Source organism: Meleagris gallopavo, chromosome 10 (genome assembly GCF_905368555.1).
Source record: "Meleagris gallopavo chromosome 10, MGAL_WU_HG_1.1, whole genome shotgun sequence".
NCBI classification, from domain to species: Eukaryota; Metazoa; Chordata; class Aves; order Galliformes; family Phasianidae; genus Meleagris; species Meleagris gallopavo.
The window spans coordinates 28,897,892-28,915,608 of NC_139413.1; the positions used below are offsets into that span (position 1 = coordinate 28,897,892).

The 17,717-nt window shown below is 49.7% G+C and overlaps 1 protein-coding gene across 1 annotated transcript in view; it reads right to left on the minus strand.

Annotated features, from left to right (window-relative positions):
* Nucleotides 1-7,100, minus strand: part of NEGR1 (neuronal growth regulator 1) — a 188,515-nt gene extending 181,415 nt beyond the window's left edge. Inside the window, exon 1 of the mRNA XM_085231420.1 lies at nucleotides 6,726-7,100. Coding sequence (XP_085087546.1) covers nucleotides 6,726-7,012 — 287 coding nt within the window. The 5' untranslated portion in view covers nucleotides 7,013-7,100. The remainder of the gene's footprint in view (nucleotides 1-6,725) is intronic.
* Nucleotides 7,101-17,717: the final 10,617 nt, after the last annotated feature.

Genomic DNA, 17,717 nt, shown 5'->3' on the forward strand with positions numbered 1-17,717 from the left:
TTAGTGGATATAAAAACTAAAACTTTGGCTGCTCACAATGACATAAGGCTTCAACCCTGGCACGTATGCCCACAGCCACCCACAGACAGAGACAACACTGAGCCTGAAGATGCTCAAAAACTGCAGAATCACCGCTAGCTGAAGCGGCCTCGATTCGGGCTGAACTCTGTGCTGGACCACACTCATGATGGAGTCACCACCAAATCTCTACTGGCTTTGTAAGCAACGCACCATGCAAAGCCAGAGTTACTGCAGACACCTACTGAGCCCCCTGCAGTTGTGTATAAGGGTGTATTACTGAAGGAGCACCACGAGACACCGCTGGGAGGGCTGAACGTTTCATTGGGCCTATTTTCCATCTTCATCTACAGGAGCGTGAGGTGGCTAATGAACCCAGCCTGTGCTGGTGGCTCACACAGCTCTGATCTCGGGAAGACAACATGCATTTGGTTGGAGGAGGAAAGGCTCTTTCTGCAGAGTTGAAAAATGGTGGATAGCCTGGTAGGTCCTGGGGTGGGAGCAGAATGAGCTCCAGAGCACAGACATCACAGACAGCTCGTGCAGCCTCTGCCCCGCTGCTGCCCCTGTACACCCACCCCACACACCCCGCAATGCAATGGATGTCCCTGCACGCCCACCCCACACAAACGTGAGCATGATCAGTGCAAAGAAGGGACTGATTGCCTGCAAACTGAAATAACTTAAACAAGCACAACACTGTGTTAGAATGAACCTTGAATTGATGTCTGGGTTGAGTTGGGGAAAATGGAAAATTTACAGATTCTTAGAGCCGCTTCCTGTGCTTCTAAGTGGGACCTTTCTGTTCCCACAAGGACGTGGATTTCGTACTGATCGTCTCTTCTCAAAGGCTGAAAGACAGCCAGAACTGAGAGGGCTCCGCAGCCCACCCCCACCCTGCCAACACGCAGAGCCTTAACAGAGCGTTATTTACCAGAAATTCCCCATTCCTCATGAGGAACAGCGCTCTCACAGGGAGACAAAGGTTGCTCTTTCAGCCTTATCTTCACAGGCGATGAGGCAGGGAGATGCAGCCCCAAGAACAGCCTGCATGAACACCAGCTGCCTTCCTGAGCTGTGAGATGGCAGATCACCACGGCCAGGCTGCCACCATCACCTGCAAGAGCGCACGGAATTGTCCAGATCTGCACCCAGCCAGAGCAACCTGCCCTGCTCCTGCTCACTGCTGGCTGAAACTCCCTCAAGCTGAAGGCCTGCAGCCAGTGCTGCCCTGCCATGCCCACTGCAACCTGAAGGCTCAGCCCTGCCATGCCCATTGCAACCCGAAGGCTCAGCCCTGCCATGCCCATTGCAACCAGAAGGCTCAGCCCTGCCATGCCCACTGCAACCCGAAGGCTCAGCCCTGCCATGCCCAATGCAGCCTGAAGGCTCAGCCCTGCCATGCCCACTGCAACCCGAAGGCTCAGCCCTGCCATGCCCAATGCAATCTCAAGGCTCAGCCCTGCCTGCACCACACAGTGTGGGACCAGATCAGCTCTCACGCAGGATGGCTAAAAGAAGCAGTTCACATCTGTGTTTTGTTTCCCAGAAAATTCTTTAGAACAAGCTCTGTTTTTCACTCTTTACTGGTTCCTTTTTTTGTTAGTTCCTCTACACAACATCTGAAACATTCACAATGGTTTAAAATAATTATTTCAATTGACTCTGAATGCATTTATTTTAACTGCACAGACAAGAGGCAACATATGCTTGTTTAATAATGGGTAGGGCTGTCGAACGTGAGAGCCGTCCCCAGAGAACAGCCTCCTTTTAGAGGGATGAGTGTGTGTGTCTGTGGATCTCCACATAACACAGCTACATTTCAGAGAGGTGGAACAAAGCTTCACACAGCCAAATAATTCATGATCCTGAGATGCACAAGAATACCAAAAGAGCATGGAAGTCAGAAATGGACCATCTGAAATCATAAAGGAGAGAGGAAATCTTTCATATTCATTGCATTGCCTGCCCCCCTAAATCTGCACTTCTACATGCATGCAGACAACTGTATTCAAAATCGGTGCATGGATGTGAATTTGAGGGACTGTAATGTTAAAATATGTAGTCTCTTAATATTTAAACACACCATATACACTTTATATGCTCCTGCTACTCAACCACAGACCCAGCATTCCAAACGCCCATTTCTCAGGAGTGTGAGTGATGGCAGATGAATTACACTTTATAGACTTGTTGCTAGCTTTCCATCACCATTGTGGCTCTTTTGCAAAGACCATTTGCTGTAAAAGGCAGCTCTTGTCAGAAGAGAAGGGTCATGAAGCCCCAAGGCCCAGAAGTCACCAGTCCCAGCCCAGCCACTGAGATATGGACTCTAAAAACCAGGATGTGTGGGGAAGCCAGAGGAACTGAAGGCATGGGCTGAGATGCTGCTGCTGCCAACCTTCCTTGGCCAAGGCAGAATCCATCCCTATGCCAGAGTGACTTCAGAGCGGGTCAGACACTGCCATGAGGCGCATCCAGAGGGCAAGCAGGAGAGCAGAAAACACAGAACACGTGTTCTGCTAGCAACTGCCTGCACCAGTCAAACGGTGATAAAGAAATCAGTGAGCCTGACAGCCATTAACACGCCTCAAAGCATATTTTACAGGACAGAAAATTGCAAACCCCTCGTTTTGTAAAGCCTATGCTGTAAAATGCTGTGACACTTCACATCTGGACACAAGCTTGGGAGGGACTTACATGAATTCATTTTCTTTGCTAGAATTTATTTCATTTTCTTTGATGACTTCTTTATACGCATCTCCACACCTCTGCCCATGTGTAATTTCTCACTGATTTATCAGAGAATAGCCCACACCCAGGGAACTCACTCTTCAGCAAAGGCACTATATGTCCAAGAGAAAAACATCAGCAAAATAAAGGAAAACAAAGCTGAATCTATGACCTGAACCATAAGAAAACAGGAGCCGCTCCAAATATTTGGTCACATCAGCTTTCAGGTACCTTAAGCACCACCTAATGTGAAGAGCTCTCTTTTGTACTCCAAAGGGATCTCTTTTAGAACATGTTGGGAAGCAGCCACCGAAAGAGACGGGCAGTGTTTCAGATGGGCTGTCTGCTACACGTCTGTGCTCTTAATGCCAACAAGAGACCACTTGTAGAGAAAATGGAGAAACCACAACACATGGAGGAGCCAGGAGTGAGAAGGACTGCTCCTGCCTCCCCACACCAAACAGGCTGCCTGCAAGGTCTGTTGGCTGCATGACGACCTTTGCGGCTCCGTGAGGATGTTGCTCAGTGGGCCTCTTCTCCACAAAACTACAGCTACGCTCACCAATATCAGGGTGGGGACATTTCTGCCTCTGCTTGCTGCTGTAAGATCCAGTGATCCATGTTTGTCAACTCATTACACTGCCTACATACCACACTCCTACACAGCATTCAAAGAACCAGAAGGTTGAGGTTGGCAAGGACCCCTGTGCCCACCTTCCCTCAGCAGCGCTCCAGTAGGGCCTCCAGCAATTTGTGCCCAGCATCCACCCAGGCAGCTTCTGGACATCTCATGGAGGACACCCCACAACCTCCCCAGGTCCCTCGCCAACATCTGACCCTGTGCTCAGCACTGATATTCGTGGGAACCTCCTTGGCCCCAGGTTGTGCCCAGTGCTTCTGGCCTGTCACCAGCACCGCTGAGCAGAGCCTGGCTCCCTCCCCTTGCACCTCCCTGCAGGGACTGATGGCTATGGGTGGGATCCTTCTGAACCGCCCTTGCCCCAGGCTGAGCAGCTCCAGCTCTCAGCCTCTCCTCCTCCCCCAGGCCCTGCAGCACCTCTGAGGCTCTCCACAGCTCCAGTTCTCTCTTGCACTGGGGGCCCAGCACCCGGCCCAGTTCTCCAGGTGCTGAGCAGAGGGCAGGATCACCTCAGACCTGCTGGCACTGCTGGTACACCTGGACTCCTGGTTGCTCTTCTGGAAGCCACTTCCCAGCTGGGTGCCTCCAGCACGTCCTGGTGCTGGGCTGCACCTCCCTGGGTGTGGGGCTCTGCAGCTCTCCTCATGGGGCTGCAGGAAGCTCTGCCAGCCTCCAGCACCCAGCTTCTCATCCAGTGCTTTGGGAACATCCATCCCACTAAGGAGCGCTGGGACTTAAACATTTACAAGGAAAAAGCTGCATCATTTCAAGTATTCTAGAGTATATATTTAATAAGTTATTCTATGATCAGACAGCAGCAACATATCTTCTGTTTTTAAAAGATACCAAGCTCTAAAACTTAATTTTCTGTGATTGCACACTGTGAAAGGACTTTCAGGTAGATCCTCTTTAATCGTTTGTGAGCTGTAAAAAAACAAAACACAGAGAAAAAAAGCTGCTTGCTTGAGAAAGCCATTTTGATCATTTTCAGCTCTGCACTTAAGATACTTCAAGCAACTTTTGTTTACAAATTGTGGAGGGGATGGGGCCTCAGCCAAGCTCCTCTGGGCTGGTTACCTCTTCCTGAAGCACCGACAGTGCTGTCAGTGCCACAGGGCCACTGCACAGCCAGGGCTGCATCCCTCCCCGCACAGGAGGTGTTTTAAAGAGTCACCAGAGAAACACGGGTCACGGGACACAGTTTGCTGCCCTGTACTCTCAGCAATTTACAGTGTAGCGATCTGTTCTTCTAGTGATCCACCTGAAAACAAGTGGCTTCCTCAAATTAGTTTGTTGTACCAAACAGCTGCATCACAAAATTCCTTAAGACCTCAATCAGCAGTGAAACAAACAGCAGTGGGACAGCACAGGTCAATCAAGGATGCACACAACTTACTTTACCTCACATTAGCACTCGGAGGCTTCTATCAGAAAGCCCCAGCACTTGAAGGATGTTTCATCCCTCACTTCTGGTAAAAATGATGAAAAGTGAAAACATGGACGAGGGCTGGAGCAGGAGTGCTCCCCTCAGCATCTCACAGCACTCCTGCCACGCTCTGCATGCTTCCCTCTGTACTCTGACCCACAAGAGCAGCAGCCCCTCTGTCCCACAGGCTGTCACTGCACATCCACAGTCCAACGGGGCCACGCATGCATCCCATAAACCACTGCCACCTTCCCTCAACCAGGAAAGCGCTGACTCCAAGCCACGCGAAGGACTCCCATATTCCACCATTAATTATTAAGAAACAATTGGCAGATACTCTCAGTGCAGAGCTGCCTGTGTGTGGGCCAGAGGTGCCCCCCTGGATCCCTCATTCCTACAGCACGGGGAGGAAAGGAGCAAAGCAGCCCAGTGCTGGGAACCCAGCTGTGCCGGTAGGACGGGGCACCGCCATCCCCCAGCTGGAGAAACCAAGAGGAGCTGGGCTGGGAGCTGTAAGGAAGTGCTCCTCTCTCAGCCCTTGCACTGCTTTGCCAGCTCACCAAGCCTGCACCTACATCAGCTGCCAGCGTCCAGCGCTCCGGGAACCAGCAGTATTGTTCTCATACACATCTACTGTACAGGTGTGCAATGAGGAACAGTTCTGAGAAGCACAACGATGTGCACCCAGAGATTCCAGACACATGGCCCTGCCCAACCCCACACATCTCCTGTGTGCTCCTCGGAAAGCACTTCCCTGGAGGGATTCACGCTTTCTGCCCTGTACTCTCAGCAATTCACAGTGCAGCGATCTGTTCTTCTAATGACACACCTGAAAACAAGTGGCTTTCAAGCTGCGTTACCAGCTGAAAACAAACCAAACTCCTCCTTGAGAGCAAGCCCACAGAAAGCACAGGAAATGAAAGAAATTAATCTTCGTGCAAGGAGAATGAGAACCCACAGACACAGCACCGCGCTATTTCCCATCTAACTGCTTTGTTCCGGAGCCGAGCAGTGACTGCGCTCCATTCGGCAGCAGCTCGCTACCGAGCAGACGTTCGCCCGTGAGACAGCAGCGATGTTCTGATCCCCAGAGCCCGATCCCATTTATGTAACCCACCCAGCTGCACAAACACTGACTTTCCAACAAACGCAGGCCCAGAAATCCGCACCGATTCCGGCTGACAACCTCCGGCAGAGAACCTTTAGAGCACCGTTCGATTCGGCACCGAGGTGCTTCCGAAGGCGATTCATTGCGCGCTAACGGCATCGAGCGCCGGCTGAGCGCGCAGCGCCCGCAGCTCCGCACCGCCTTCGTTCCCCGCGCAGCGCACAGCGCGCAGACACGGGCAGCTCTCGGCTCGGGCACGGAGCGCGAGCGGGGCACGCGTGTGCAGAGCGCTGCCGGCAGCCCTACGCGGACAGCCGCTGGATTTTCGGGAGCCGCTACAGCAGCGGCAGACAGGACAGCGATCCCGAATTCCGTAGGAGATGCCCCACGGCCCGGTGCAGCGGGTTTGGTGCCGTTCAAAGGCTCCGCAGCCCCCGGCTGGCCGAGGGACACGCGGGCGGAACGCGGTTCGGGCAGCTCCGCACAGCGGCACGGCGATCGCGCCGAGAATAACGAGAAATCGGTGCGGCGGCGGAACGGCGACAAAAGTACGGGCAGAGAGTTAGAACGGGAAAGCAACGAGGGCAGGGCAGGGCAACGCAGGCAGTCGCACGGGGACTCGGGCAGAGCGGGAACTCCGCAGCGGCCGCGGAGCGGAGCAGGGCTGAGCGGCGCCGGGCGGCACGGAGCGGCACAACGACGCGAGGACGGAACGCCGCGGCGGCTCCGGACGGCCCCGCGCTCAGCACCCCCGTCCCGAAGCCCCAACGCCGGAGCCCCAACCCCCCGCCCGCTCCTACCTGAGCACGGCCGTGTCCCCCTTCCGCACCACCAGGCTGTCCGCGGCAGCCCCGGGGAAGTCCCCTCCCGGCGCGGCGAGCCGCCCGGCGGGCAGCAGGCAGCAGAGGCCGAGCAGCACGGCCGCCAGCCACTGGTGGGAGCCCCCGGCGCCCCGCACCAGCGGCACCATCTCCGCGCCGCTCCGCGCTGCCCCTGGGCCCGGCGGCGGCCGAGCGCTGCCCGTGGGCTGCCCGCGGTCGGCGGCCGAGCGCGGCGCGTGGCTGCTCCCGGGCGGCCGCCGCACCATCTACCGGGCGGGCAGCGCGCCCGCTCTGCGCGCCGCGGCGGCGGGCGGCCCCCGGGCTGGCAGCCCGTTGCCACGCAGCCGTTGCCTGGCAACCGTCCTGGCGGCGGCGGGAGCGCGCGCCGGCCCGCATCGGCTCGGAGTCGTTCGGCACGGCTCGGCTGCGGGCGCCGTGCGGCCCCCAGAGCCCCGCGGTGCCCCGCTCCCCCCGGGGGCCCACCCGAACGAAGCGCACCGTGCCGGCATTTTGTAACAACACCGGAACGGCCGGAGTTGGGATCCATCGAACGCAGCCCAAAATGCAACACCATCCTGCTGCGACAGACATGCAAAGCATCTCCCTGCAGCTGCTCTAACATTCGCTAATCTTTGAGGTTCTCTTCTTTATGACAGAGCGCTTCGAAACGCGTTTGTGATCTTCAGTGATGTTTCTCAGACTTTGGGGAAAGATCTTCCCAAGGCATGAGGAGCTTTGCAAGTATGTGGGGCTGCTGGCAGGAGGAGGCAGAGCTGCGGGGCCTCGGAGCTCACATACAGCCAGCCACAGCCATACATGCTTGGGTCACCCAGCACAAGGCTCGGTGTGATAGTCCAGGGCTGATTTTAGGGAGAGCTCTGTAATCTTTGAGGACTCATTTGATGTCATCTTTGCTTAAGACCTTAATGAACAAACAAATCATTTGCTCCTCTTTGAATAAGGACAAAAGCCATGTCTAGAATAACATTCTATTAACTTCACAAAAGACCGCATAAGTCTCAACAAACAACAGCCCAGATTAATTTTTGTATTATTTTGTTCTCTTTTGGATTCCTGTGCCCTGGCTTTCACACTGCTTGTTGATTGACAGCAATCAGAGCAGCCCAGGAAAGCAATAGCACCTGAATTCCCTCACCTGAGCACCCCCGCCTGCCCCCAGGCCCAGGAGGGCAGTAGAAAACAGCGACCTGGCAGCAGACGTGAGCACAGGTTGAAAAGTGGCTCCATGATGGAGGACAGCACTCCCAGAACAGCAGTGGTGCTGCATGAATCTGGGTCGGTTTCCTTCTTTGGAGTTCCTCACCCACAACAGCTGGCTGCCGACTGCAACCACACTGGAGGCTCTGTGGGAGCCGGCGCTGCTCTGCTCTGTGCTGCCTGCAAAGGCTCCCAGCAGCACCCATGGCAGCAGTGCTCTCATGGCGTGCCTGGCCTGGGAGTTGTGCTGCAGCAGGGCAGCTTTGCTAACAGCCCCAGTCACAGAGCTCTGGGACAATCAGACGGGCCCTTGCCGTGCGTACATTTCCTTTTGAGATACCTTTGGGAATTATTCCCTATTCCCACCTCATTGCTGGCTGTCTCATCCACCACCATCCACAGGAGCTCATTGCCCAGCTGAGGGCTGCCCTGGCCCCATCCCTGCTAAGCAAAGCCCTGCTCTCCTGCTTCCCGAGCAGATGGCAGGCAGCTTGGGAACTTTGGGAAACACCTCAGAAAATGAACAATTCCAACCAACAACATGAAACAAACAAGCCACCCCCTCCCCACTCTGCTCTGTATTCTCAGTCAGATTCTGTGTCTAAATTCACAAATTCCTTGGAAGGTTTACAACGGCCAGAGAACTTTAGAAACTGACAGGTAATGAATAAAGCCTTCCCAAAGGTAATCCTTGTTCTCAAATTTTAATTGAAAAACTTCGAGGCTGCTGTACGAACCTTCTCCAGTAACCTTCCCCAATATTTCTGCTTTTTGCCTCTCTCTCCCGCCACGAACACATCACAAATCAGAACCACAGTGCAAAGCCTCCCGAGAAGCACCCAGAGACTGCTCAGCATCCTTCACACGTGGCTCAAGTTGCCTAAAATTGGAACAAACAACAGAAGGCAACAAATAGTCTGTCAGCTTTCGATTCCAAAGAGCCCTTTGTGGTGTTTCTGTGCAGAGCTACATGAGAGCTCTCCCTGCGTTGGGTTCTGGGGCCACGAGTCCCAATGGGGAGAAGGTTTCACAGAGCACAGCCTCTGGGGATCCCATCTGAGGGGTGGGAGCAGTGAGAGCCGAGAAAGGGATCGGCCCAAGAAAACACAGACACCACTTCCACGTCTTCAAACAAAAGATATTCACATGTCTATTGTCAAACATCTACCTTTTATATTTAAATCTTACGTGAAAAATGGAACTAATGATTTTGTCAAGTACTGAAATAACAGAGATGTCTTTTTAAATAAGTATCTCTCCCGCAGATAATTTCAGAAGCCATGGTACTCAGGTGGGTGTTTCTTGCTGACACGGTTGAAAGCAAATGCTGAAATTTCCATGAAGTGCATTTTCCATTTTCTGCATAGTCCAGACTGTGATTATGTCCAGAAGTGCTCAATAAAACACTCAAAATGCGTCCCTGCAGGCATTCAAGGCCAGGCTGGATGTGGCTGTGGGCTGCTGGTTGGGACCCTGCACACAGCAGGGGGTTGGAACTGATGAGCACTGTGAGCCTTTGCAACCCAGGCCATGCTATGATTCTACGTGCATGCTGCTGAGGCCATGAGGTGCAAGTCATGTTCATCGGGCATCCATCAGTTGAGCAGGGACACACAGCAGCACAGGGGAAGGTAAGAGGCGGAACAATTTCTTTGTCAGCATTTAGAGAGGCAGCAGGAAGAGCAGCAGTGGCCCAGGGCCCTCCGGATCAGCACAAGGAGGCACGGAGATCCCAGGAGATCCCCGGAACTCGGGGTGCTGTGCTGAGCCCTGGATGCTCCCCCTGGCAGAGGACGTGGGCTCCTGGGGCCCGGCTGGCTGAGGCAGTGCTGTGGGACAGGGCTGTGTGCAGCACGGGGTTATCAATAACTGCAGTCGTACGTGGGTGAATGAAAACATTTTCTTCGCCATATGGTATACTATGGAAATAATTGCCAGATGACAGAAGCTCGCTAATATTGATGCCAAATACATAGATATTACTGTCAACTTGTGATCAGCCTACATTCTCCTATTTTTAAGACATACAAGTAAGTGCAGTTTGAAAATACCCACGAGGAGCTTTCACAGAGAAGAACTGCAGAAAGTAGAAAAGCATGGACATGGTTTAACTGCTTGGAACTCTTTGGATCACAGCAAATAATTACGCAAAAAGATCATTTGACATAAACTGAAGCTAAGCAGCTGGCACGCAGCCCCCTGGCAGCACCTCGTGTGGTGCACCCCGCAGGAGCGTGCAGCTCTCCAGCTCAAGGCAGGTACGTGAGCTGCACGATGCAGTGCTTATCAACAAATGCATTTGGGACATCAGGGAAGTGCAAAATTGTTACTGTGGTAAGCATCCTTGCTACTAACAGAAGGTCAGCTTATAAAATGAATACTGTTTTATATGTGACGTATTTCAAACTTACAAACAAACCACGGTTGTTCCTTGGATATCTTTCAGGCAGGAGATGTGCACAAGAGCCAGTGCTGAAACCATCAGATCTAAACCACATTCCCTGAGCGAGAGATCCACGCTTTGCAGCAGCTTGCACCGAGATCCCTCACTGTCACAGCCCGAGTTTACAACCTGGAGCAGACGGGATGTGCTACGTGTCACAGCTTAACGAGTGCGGACAACCTGTGAATCTGTGCTCAACAGCCCTGACCATACTTCTGTGTTCGGATCTCGTTGCTCACCAGGGAGCATTTTGTCCAAATAACCTCCGACACCCACACAGACGGTTCAGCCCTGGGAGAGCAGCTCCCACACCTCGTGAGATGGGCAGACAGGCTGCACATGCAGAGAGGGAGGGGTCAGGGTGTTGGGACACTTTGCCTGATGCTACAACCCCGGCTGTGGGGCTGGTGGCAGGGCACAACCCTCCCCCAGTAATCCCCTCTGCAAGGGCTCCTAGCCTCTGTTCTGAGCGATAAGACAGAGGCCACTGATCACAGAGTATCACATAACCCAACTTGATAACCTGATTAACGTGCTGGCTTCGTATCAGCCCTCTCTGTTCTCTATTTGATTTACATGTATAATTTAGCTTACTCATTTAATCTCATTAATAAAAAATCAGATGGGAAGTCTGTGTGGATTGCATGTTTTCTCCCCAGGTATTAGGATTAAAAGCCCGAGGAACCTCCAGCTAGTGACTTTGTAAATCTCCAAGTGCTGTTACGAAGAAGTGCCTTATAGCACTTCCATCATTGATGCTCAAATCACAGCACTGCTGGAGTCCGGAGGAAACAATATTTGCATATCAGTGACTTTTTTTGACTAACAACGGGGGTTTCGGAGCCACTGAGGAGAGGCTGCGGTGGATGCAGACCAGCCGTCAGGAAGGTTGGTCACTTCCCTGGGAAATCAATCTCTGCTTCTCATGGTGCCATTAACTGAAAATTCACCTGCTCCATTTGTACTCAATAATAAGAACAGAGTTCTGACATCACCAGGAAATGCCCACAAATTACACAGTGAAAATGAATCCAACTCTGGCCATGCTTATGGCCAAGGGAGGAACTGGAATTTCGCGGTCATGTTATCAGAGACCAATTATCCTTCTGAACAATAAGGAATTTGTATGAGATTTAACAGCAGAGCAAACAACGCCGCAGAATACCCACCACAAAGCATGACTTATCTGACCCATCTCAGGCCAATTCGTATCCTGAACACTCACAGTCCACCCTCAATGTGGCACTTTAAAAAGATACGGCATCTGTCAAATAAACTGAAATCACCGCGAGAAATGAACCACAATCTGCTCATGTATGGTTGGCTTACAAAACAAGCTTCACGCATCAAAAAAGTGCATCTTGCCAATGCACACACTTTTTATTTCTGGTACATAACTCATCTGCCTGTGCACGCTTACGCACACAAACATACGCTCCGCACAGAGCCAGTCGGAAGAAATACTCTTAACAAATTTTACTCGAATGCAAGTGGGGTCTGCTACTGAGGGTGATATAGATAAATCAATCTGTTTGCAAGGCTACGGTGTGAGGAAAAGCTTTTCAACATCATTTAAATGTTTTGAGTTGTTCTGAATAACCCGATCACTGCAGTAACACCTGCCAACAAAGCACTCCTGGGCAGATTCTTAAACAATAAATCTAAAGTAACAAGCAGAGGAACTTTAGAAGATCGAGATAGACATTATTACCCTAAAAATGAACATCTCTGTTGACTTACCGAGAAGGTTTAAAAGTGCTGTGTTCAAACTGAAATATCAGCATAATCATTTTACCTGACCACAGCACCATGAAGTGCTTCGTATCAAGTGTCAATCTTTAAAGCCTCAGCATGTTGGGGGTTTTTTGTTTGCTTGTTTGTTTTTTATCATGGTGGTTTCATTTTGTTTGTAAGCTTATGTCACCAGATACATTCATATTTTCATGTGCCTCTACCACAAACACCTTCAGAAACAGTTTGTGACTTCAATTGCATTTAATGTGAAGACAAAGGTCTAAGTGGCAGAATGTTTCCAGCAGTGTCATAATGTTAAGTAACCAAAATCTTATTAGTGCTCCTCTTGAGAAATAACCTGCAACATGAGCTTGTGCTTTCTCAGACACCAAAATTCAATCTGAAATGCAAAATAATAGGAAACTAGGCTAGCTCAAAACTAAATTAAATATTAATTACAGATAAATAAACAAAAAGTATATGTCTGAGAATCTAAGACGCTTCCAGGTAGGTCACTCCTACTGGAAATGTCAAACACTTCCAGCATTTTTCTGAAGAAGCTTTGTTTCTTATATTAGCTCCAGGTATGCCTTCAGCTAAAGAATCCCAATAGCATCAGAAGCCTTTCCCACACAACTGCTTGGTAGCAATGATCAGCTCTTCATCCTTGCTTTCAAAGATATCTTTTTCAGACCTCAGATCATTATATCCTTAATTTTCCTTGAGCCTTTCCAAATTTCTTGTATCTATTTTGAAGTACAGAAACCCACAACGTGGTGCAGCGATCTGTGCTATAGCAGCAGCCCCAATACTGCTCCATCTCCTTCTTGTACTTCGGATTTCTCACTGTGTATTCAAAGAACGGTTTTCTTCAGACAAAACCAGCAGTAACTTTTTTCATAGACACACAAACTCAATTTAGAAGGTATATTCAAACTCAGCATTCAGCCAACCCGGTTGGCTCGAAGAAAGAACGACTGGTTTTCATGAGTGGTGCTTTTGGAAAGCATCACAAAGAAGGGACGATCTTATGGCATAAAGAGTTATCTCTAACGCATAGGTGAGCTAAACCTAGCCAAGAATAAAGCAGAGACAGAGCAAACTGCATGCAGTAGTATGATTATTTGGCACATAGACATATTCTGATGTTGGAGATTGACAGATCAGCAAGAGAAGAACCAACCTGAATAACGTAGCATTTAGAACTGTAAGAAATATAAGACTTAATTTCAAGGCTTAACTGAAATCCTAGAAATCCTGGTCATGGCTCCTGCCTACTTGTGGAAACATAGAAGAACGAGCAGCTGCCATGACTGCCAGCAGCATCTGAACACCTCCAGGAAATCAAACGCTGAAGGGTTGGGAGAAGCGGGTTTGCCCAGGGCAAAATCTGGGAAATGATATTCTAATTTTCATCATTTGCTAATAATTAGTCTAGAGGCTTGAAATAACACCTCTGCTGCAAAAGTAATGTGCTGCGTCATTTACACTCAGTTTCCAGAAGTTAAGGCATAGCAGAAATACAACAATCAGCACATGGTTCCTAAATTATCAGCACGGAAGAACAGGGATGTTTATTTGTGAAATTCAAATTGAAGGTGGAACAGCATTAGGAAACCCAGACACTGTTCACACCGGTGGAGAAGAGAAATTAACGTGAGTACAGCGAGGAACAGGGAGGCCAGGGGAGGTGGTGGGCTGGGCCAGCTCTGTGTGCCAATGCACATCTGTAGTGAGAAACACTGCAACGCTGTCCCAGCTTCTCAAAAAAGTTTGGTATTTCATTCCTAAGTTTGTGACAGCCAGAAGGAAGGTCGTATAGGGTAACAAAGCACGTTCCAGGCCTTCTGCAAGGCCTTGGAGCAGCAAGCCTTGACTATTTTGAGACAGTTCCTTCATTTTCACGGGCTGCTTCCCTCAGCAGGAGGAGCCGTGCCCAGCGTTCCAGTGCTGGCTGCTCTGCGAGAAGACAAAGCCGTGTCACAGCTATTGTCCTGTGCGTGAGATGGGATGGATGAGCAGTGACACATCTGCAGCGAGCTGGGCACCCAAACTGTGCGAGTCTGCCTCATCTGTGCTGCTGCCACCAAACAGCATCACACAGAAACTTTAAAGAAGAGATAATTGGGGTTTAAGCAACCAGGTGCTAGGAACCTCCTTGACACCACTTATCACATAAAGCAGCAAAGCTGAGAAAAGCTCCGTATGTGTGATATGGGACCTTTCAAAACCCTTAGCTACAGCCCTTCTCTGAGCAGCATCCCTCCTGCTGCAGGACTCTGGCTTTATTGCTGCTTACTCACAGCCCTGTCTGCTGCAGGAGCACCACGTCCTGCACTGCTGTACTGCAGGAGCTGCTTCCACACACCAAAAAGAACAGCTTTCAGTGTGAATTCTGGTAACTCACCCAAAATAAGCTTATCAATCACATACGATTAGGTTGTCAGCCCTTAAATTAGGGTGTTGTACTACTTAAAAAAAGCAAATGTAAATACAGCAGCAAAGCGATCAGAAAAAAAGAAAGAGTTCTAACTGTGGTTTCTATAGGCAAAGAAAACCCAGGCCTCCCACCTTTCTCATTATTCTAGTTAAACGCTCGAGTTTGGTTAACATTTCAGTTGAATAAATCCAAAGCATATTTGATAGCAGACATTTAAATCTACCATTTGTGACTGTGCAGATGACCTGACCACAATAATAGTCACTGCAATGCATTTATGAAGCATTGAAGTCAGCACAATAATTATCAACTGCCAGTGCTGCAAAAAGACAGAAACATAAAACCCCTTTTCCAAAGGCTGCACAGAGTGATTCAGTGGGAAGAACTGACTGAAACAAGAGGCGGGTCCCACAAGTAGAGCTGGCTTGCAACTTCATGGACACTGATTTTCAACAAAAACAGGCATTTGATTAAAAAAAAAAAAAAAAAAAATCAAAACTTTATTGGCACCTGTAGGAAAAATACCATAATTTTAAGTAAAAATGTTGTGGAGAGTTGTTACACTGTATTGGTTACACAGCACAGCTTGCACACATTGCACCATGCATCACCAGCGCTGCACAGATGAGGAGGCACACAGTGGGCTGGCAGTGCTCTATGCCATACGATTTGCATCATCCAATCTAACATGCTCTGAGTTCACAGCTCCAATATTGGTATATTTATTTTTATTCAGATCCTAAACAGCACTTTGTATGTGATCTAATTAAGCAAGCTGTAGCATGAACCTGTGAACTGGCTCTTCTATCACACGGTCAGCTGTACCTGCTGTTGGTTTTACACCATCATCTTACTACTCTTCGTGCAGCAGATCCTAGCCAGAGGCTTACAAACAACAAAACCCTCCACTTCTTCCTCTTGAAAAAACTTGTTATAATTGTCTTCTCACTTTCATTAATTAGGAATTGACACTGAGAAAAATGTTATACTGTTCCTGAATAGGTCATGTGTGTTTCTGTCTGAAACACAACAAGTACACTATTATCGTTCTGCACATCCCTTTGGATGTCAAGGTTGAGATGCAGGGCACGGCAGCCAAACCCTCCAGCTCTCCCCATCCAGAAGAGGAGGTGCCTGAAGGCCCCAGACTCTCCCTGGGCCCCTTTGGGTTAACAGCCAGTGACATTCTGTTCATCTTTGGGATGCCACTGAACATGAGTGTCTGACAGGTGAATTTCCAAACTGATTTTTTCCTCCTCAGATTTCAGAAAGATTTTCATCTTTGGCATCAATATGTATTTCAAATGTGAATAAGTGGCAAAATCCATTTTGAAAATATCCATCATTTAATAAGCTCTGTGACGAGTTAATTCCTTTCTCATGTTGAAGGACTTACCCAGGAATAACATTTTACAAAACAATATTTGTAATAAAGATTCTGATCCTGTGGCTTTGATTATTGCTTTAAAAGCTAAGAAAGAATCAGCAGTTCTCAGCAATGAGAAGAATCGCCTCACTCAGGAAACATCCCAATGAGGTGAAACTGAAAACACTGGAATTTAACCCAAAAACTACATTCATCTCAGCATTCTGATTGATGATATTTTCCTTGCAGGGACATGCAATAGATAAGGTGAAAGCAATCAATACGGGATTCTATTCTTTTTTAATTTATTTTTGAAGTTTGAGTGTCACTTCTGAACGGGTTTGCAAGCCCTTGCCCACAGTCACACCCTCAGCTCAGCTCCAGACACAGAGTGCTCAAGGCGTGGGCAGGTTGGGTGCAGCTGTGGGGAGGTGAGCACTGATAACGATCCCTAATGAGAGCAGAGCAGGTTTTTGTGCTTCCCATGGCTCTGCCCATGCTGCACTGCCAAGCAGGATCACGAGCCCTGAGCATCCCTCTCTGCCACGGCGCTGAGGCTGATGAAAATAATACTCAAAATACACAACGTGGTCCTCACTACCGGGCAGCCCCTCTGAGAATCACTGCCATCATCACAGCACTTTGTGAAGCACGAAGGCCATCACTGCAGAAACTGTACAAACAAGAGGAGCAAGTTCTGCAGCAGGACAGGGGAGAGCGATGCAGACAAGGACAGAGGAACTCCCACCATCACAAGTAGGTGGGCAAGGTAAGATGACTGCACGATGCTGTAACAGATTGCTTGCCACAGTGGCAGCTCAGATACTGCTGGAACAATCAGAGTGGAACACGATCTGGTAGAGCAGTTAGTGGTAGCTGCTAGAGATTAATCCCATAAAACTCCAATCTGATTTGTTGCATTTTATTGACCAACAGCTCAGTGCCAGGTGGAGCGTTGCACAATCGGCTTCCCGTCAGCAGCGCCATCCTTCAGCCAGGCAACAAGCAGATCTCCTTATCTACGCTCAAGGCACTGGGAGAGAAAGGAGATAATCATCTCTTGGCAAGATGCTGCCTGCATAACAGCCAGGTTTATACCACCAATAATGTCTTTAAATCGCAATTAGTAACACTTCAGCAGCTGAGTTCATCTGAATAGGAAGGTCAGCACGAAAGGGCCGTAGGACTGCTTGGTGTGATACCATCCCACAGCCGTGTTTGGGCACTGAGGGGCACTGACAGCTCCAGCACAACACACTGCAACATGCATCAAGGCCACGCACAGATACCGGACTGCAGTAACACTTCGACGGGTTTTGGCTGACCTCTCAAGAGCTCACAGGCTCCGAAGAGGCACAGAGCAGCCGTATTCTCAGCTCTCATTCTGTCTTCTGCTGTCATTTGGAACGTGTTGTTTCCGTGCTGCTGCCGTTCTGCATTTCCACCTCTTCCAAAACACCACAGCCCTGTCATCCTGTTGCCCCAGTACTCATCTGCTCTGGGTGTCAGGCCGAAAATGCAGGAGCTCTGCCCCGAGATGCCTGTGCCACTGTGCAGCAATACACAAACTATCCATGAGGTCCTCGCATTTGTCAGCGTGACAAACACCATTATCTCTCCAAAGCTGAGTTCATTACCTGCTCTGATGCTATCGGTACTTAACAGAGCACTGGCAGATGAGGTGAAGAGAGCATTAGGAAACCGATTGCCTTCACATTAGGTGTCTGTGTGGATAAAAGCAAAAAAGCCTGTGTATTTATAGAAACATTA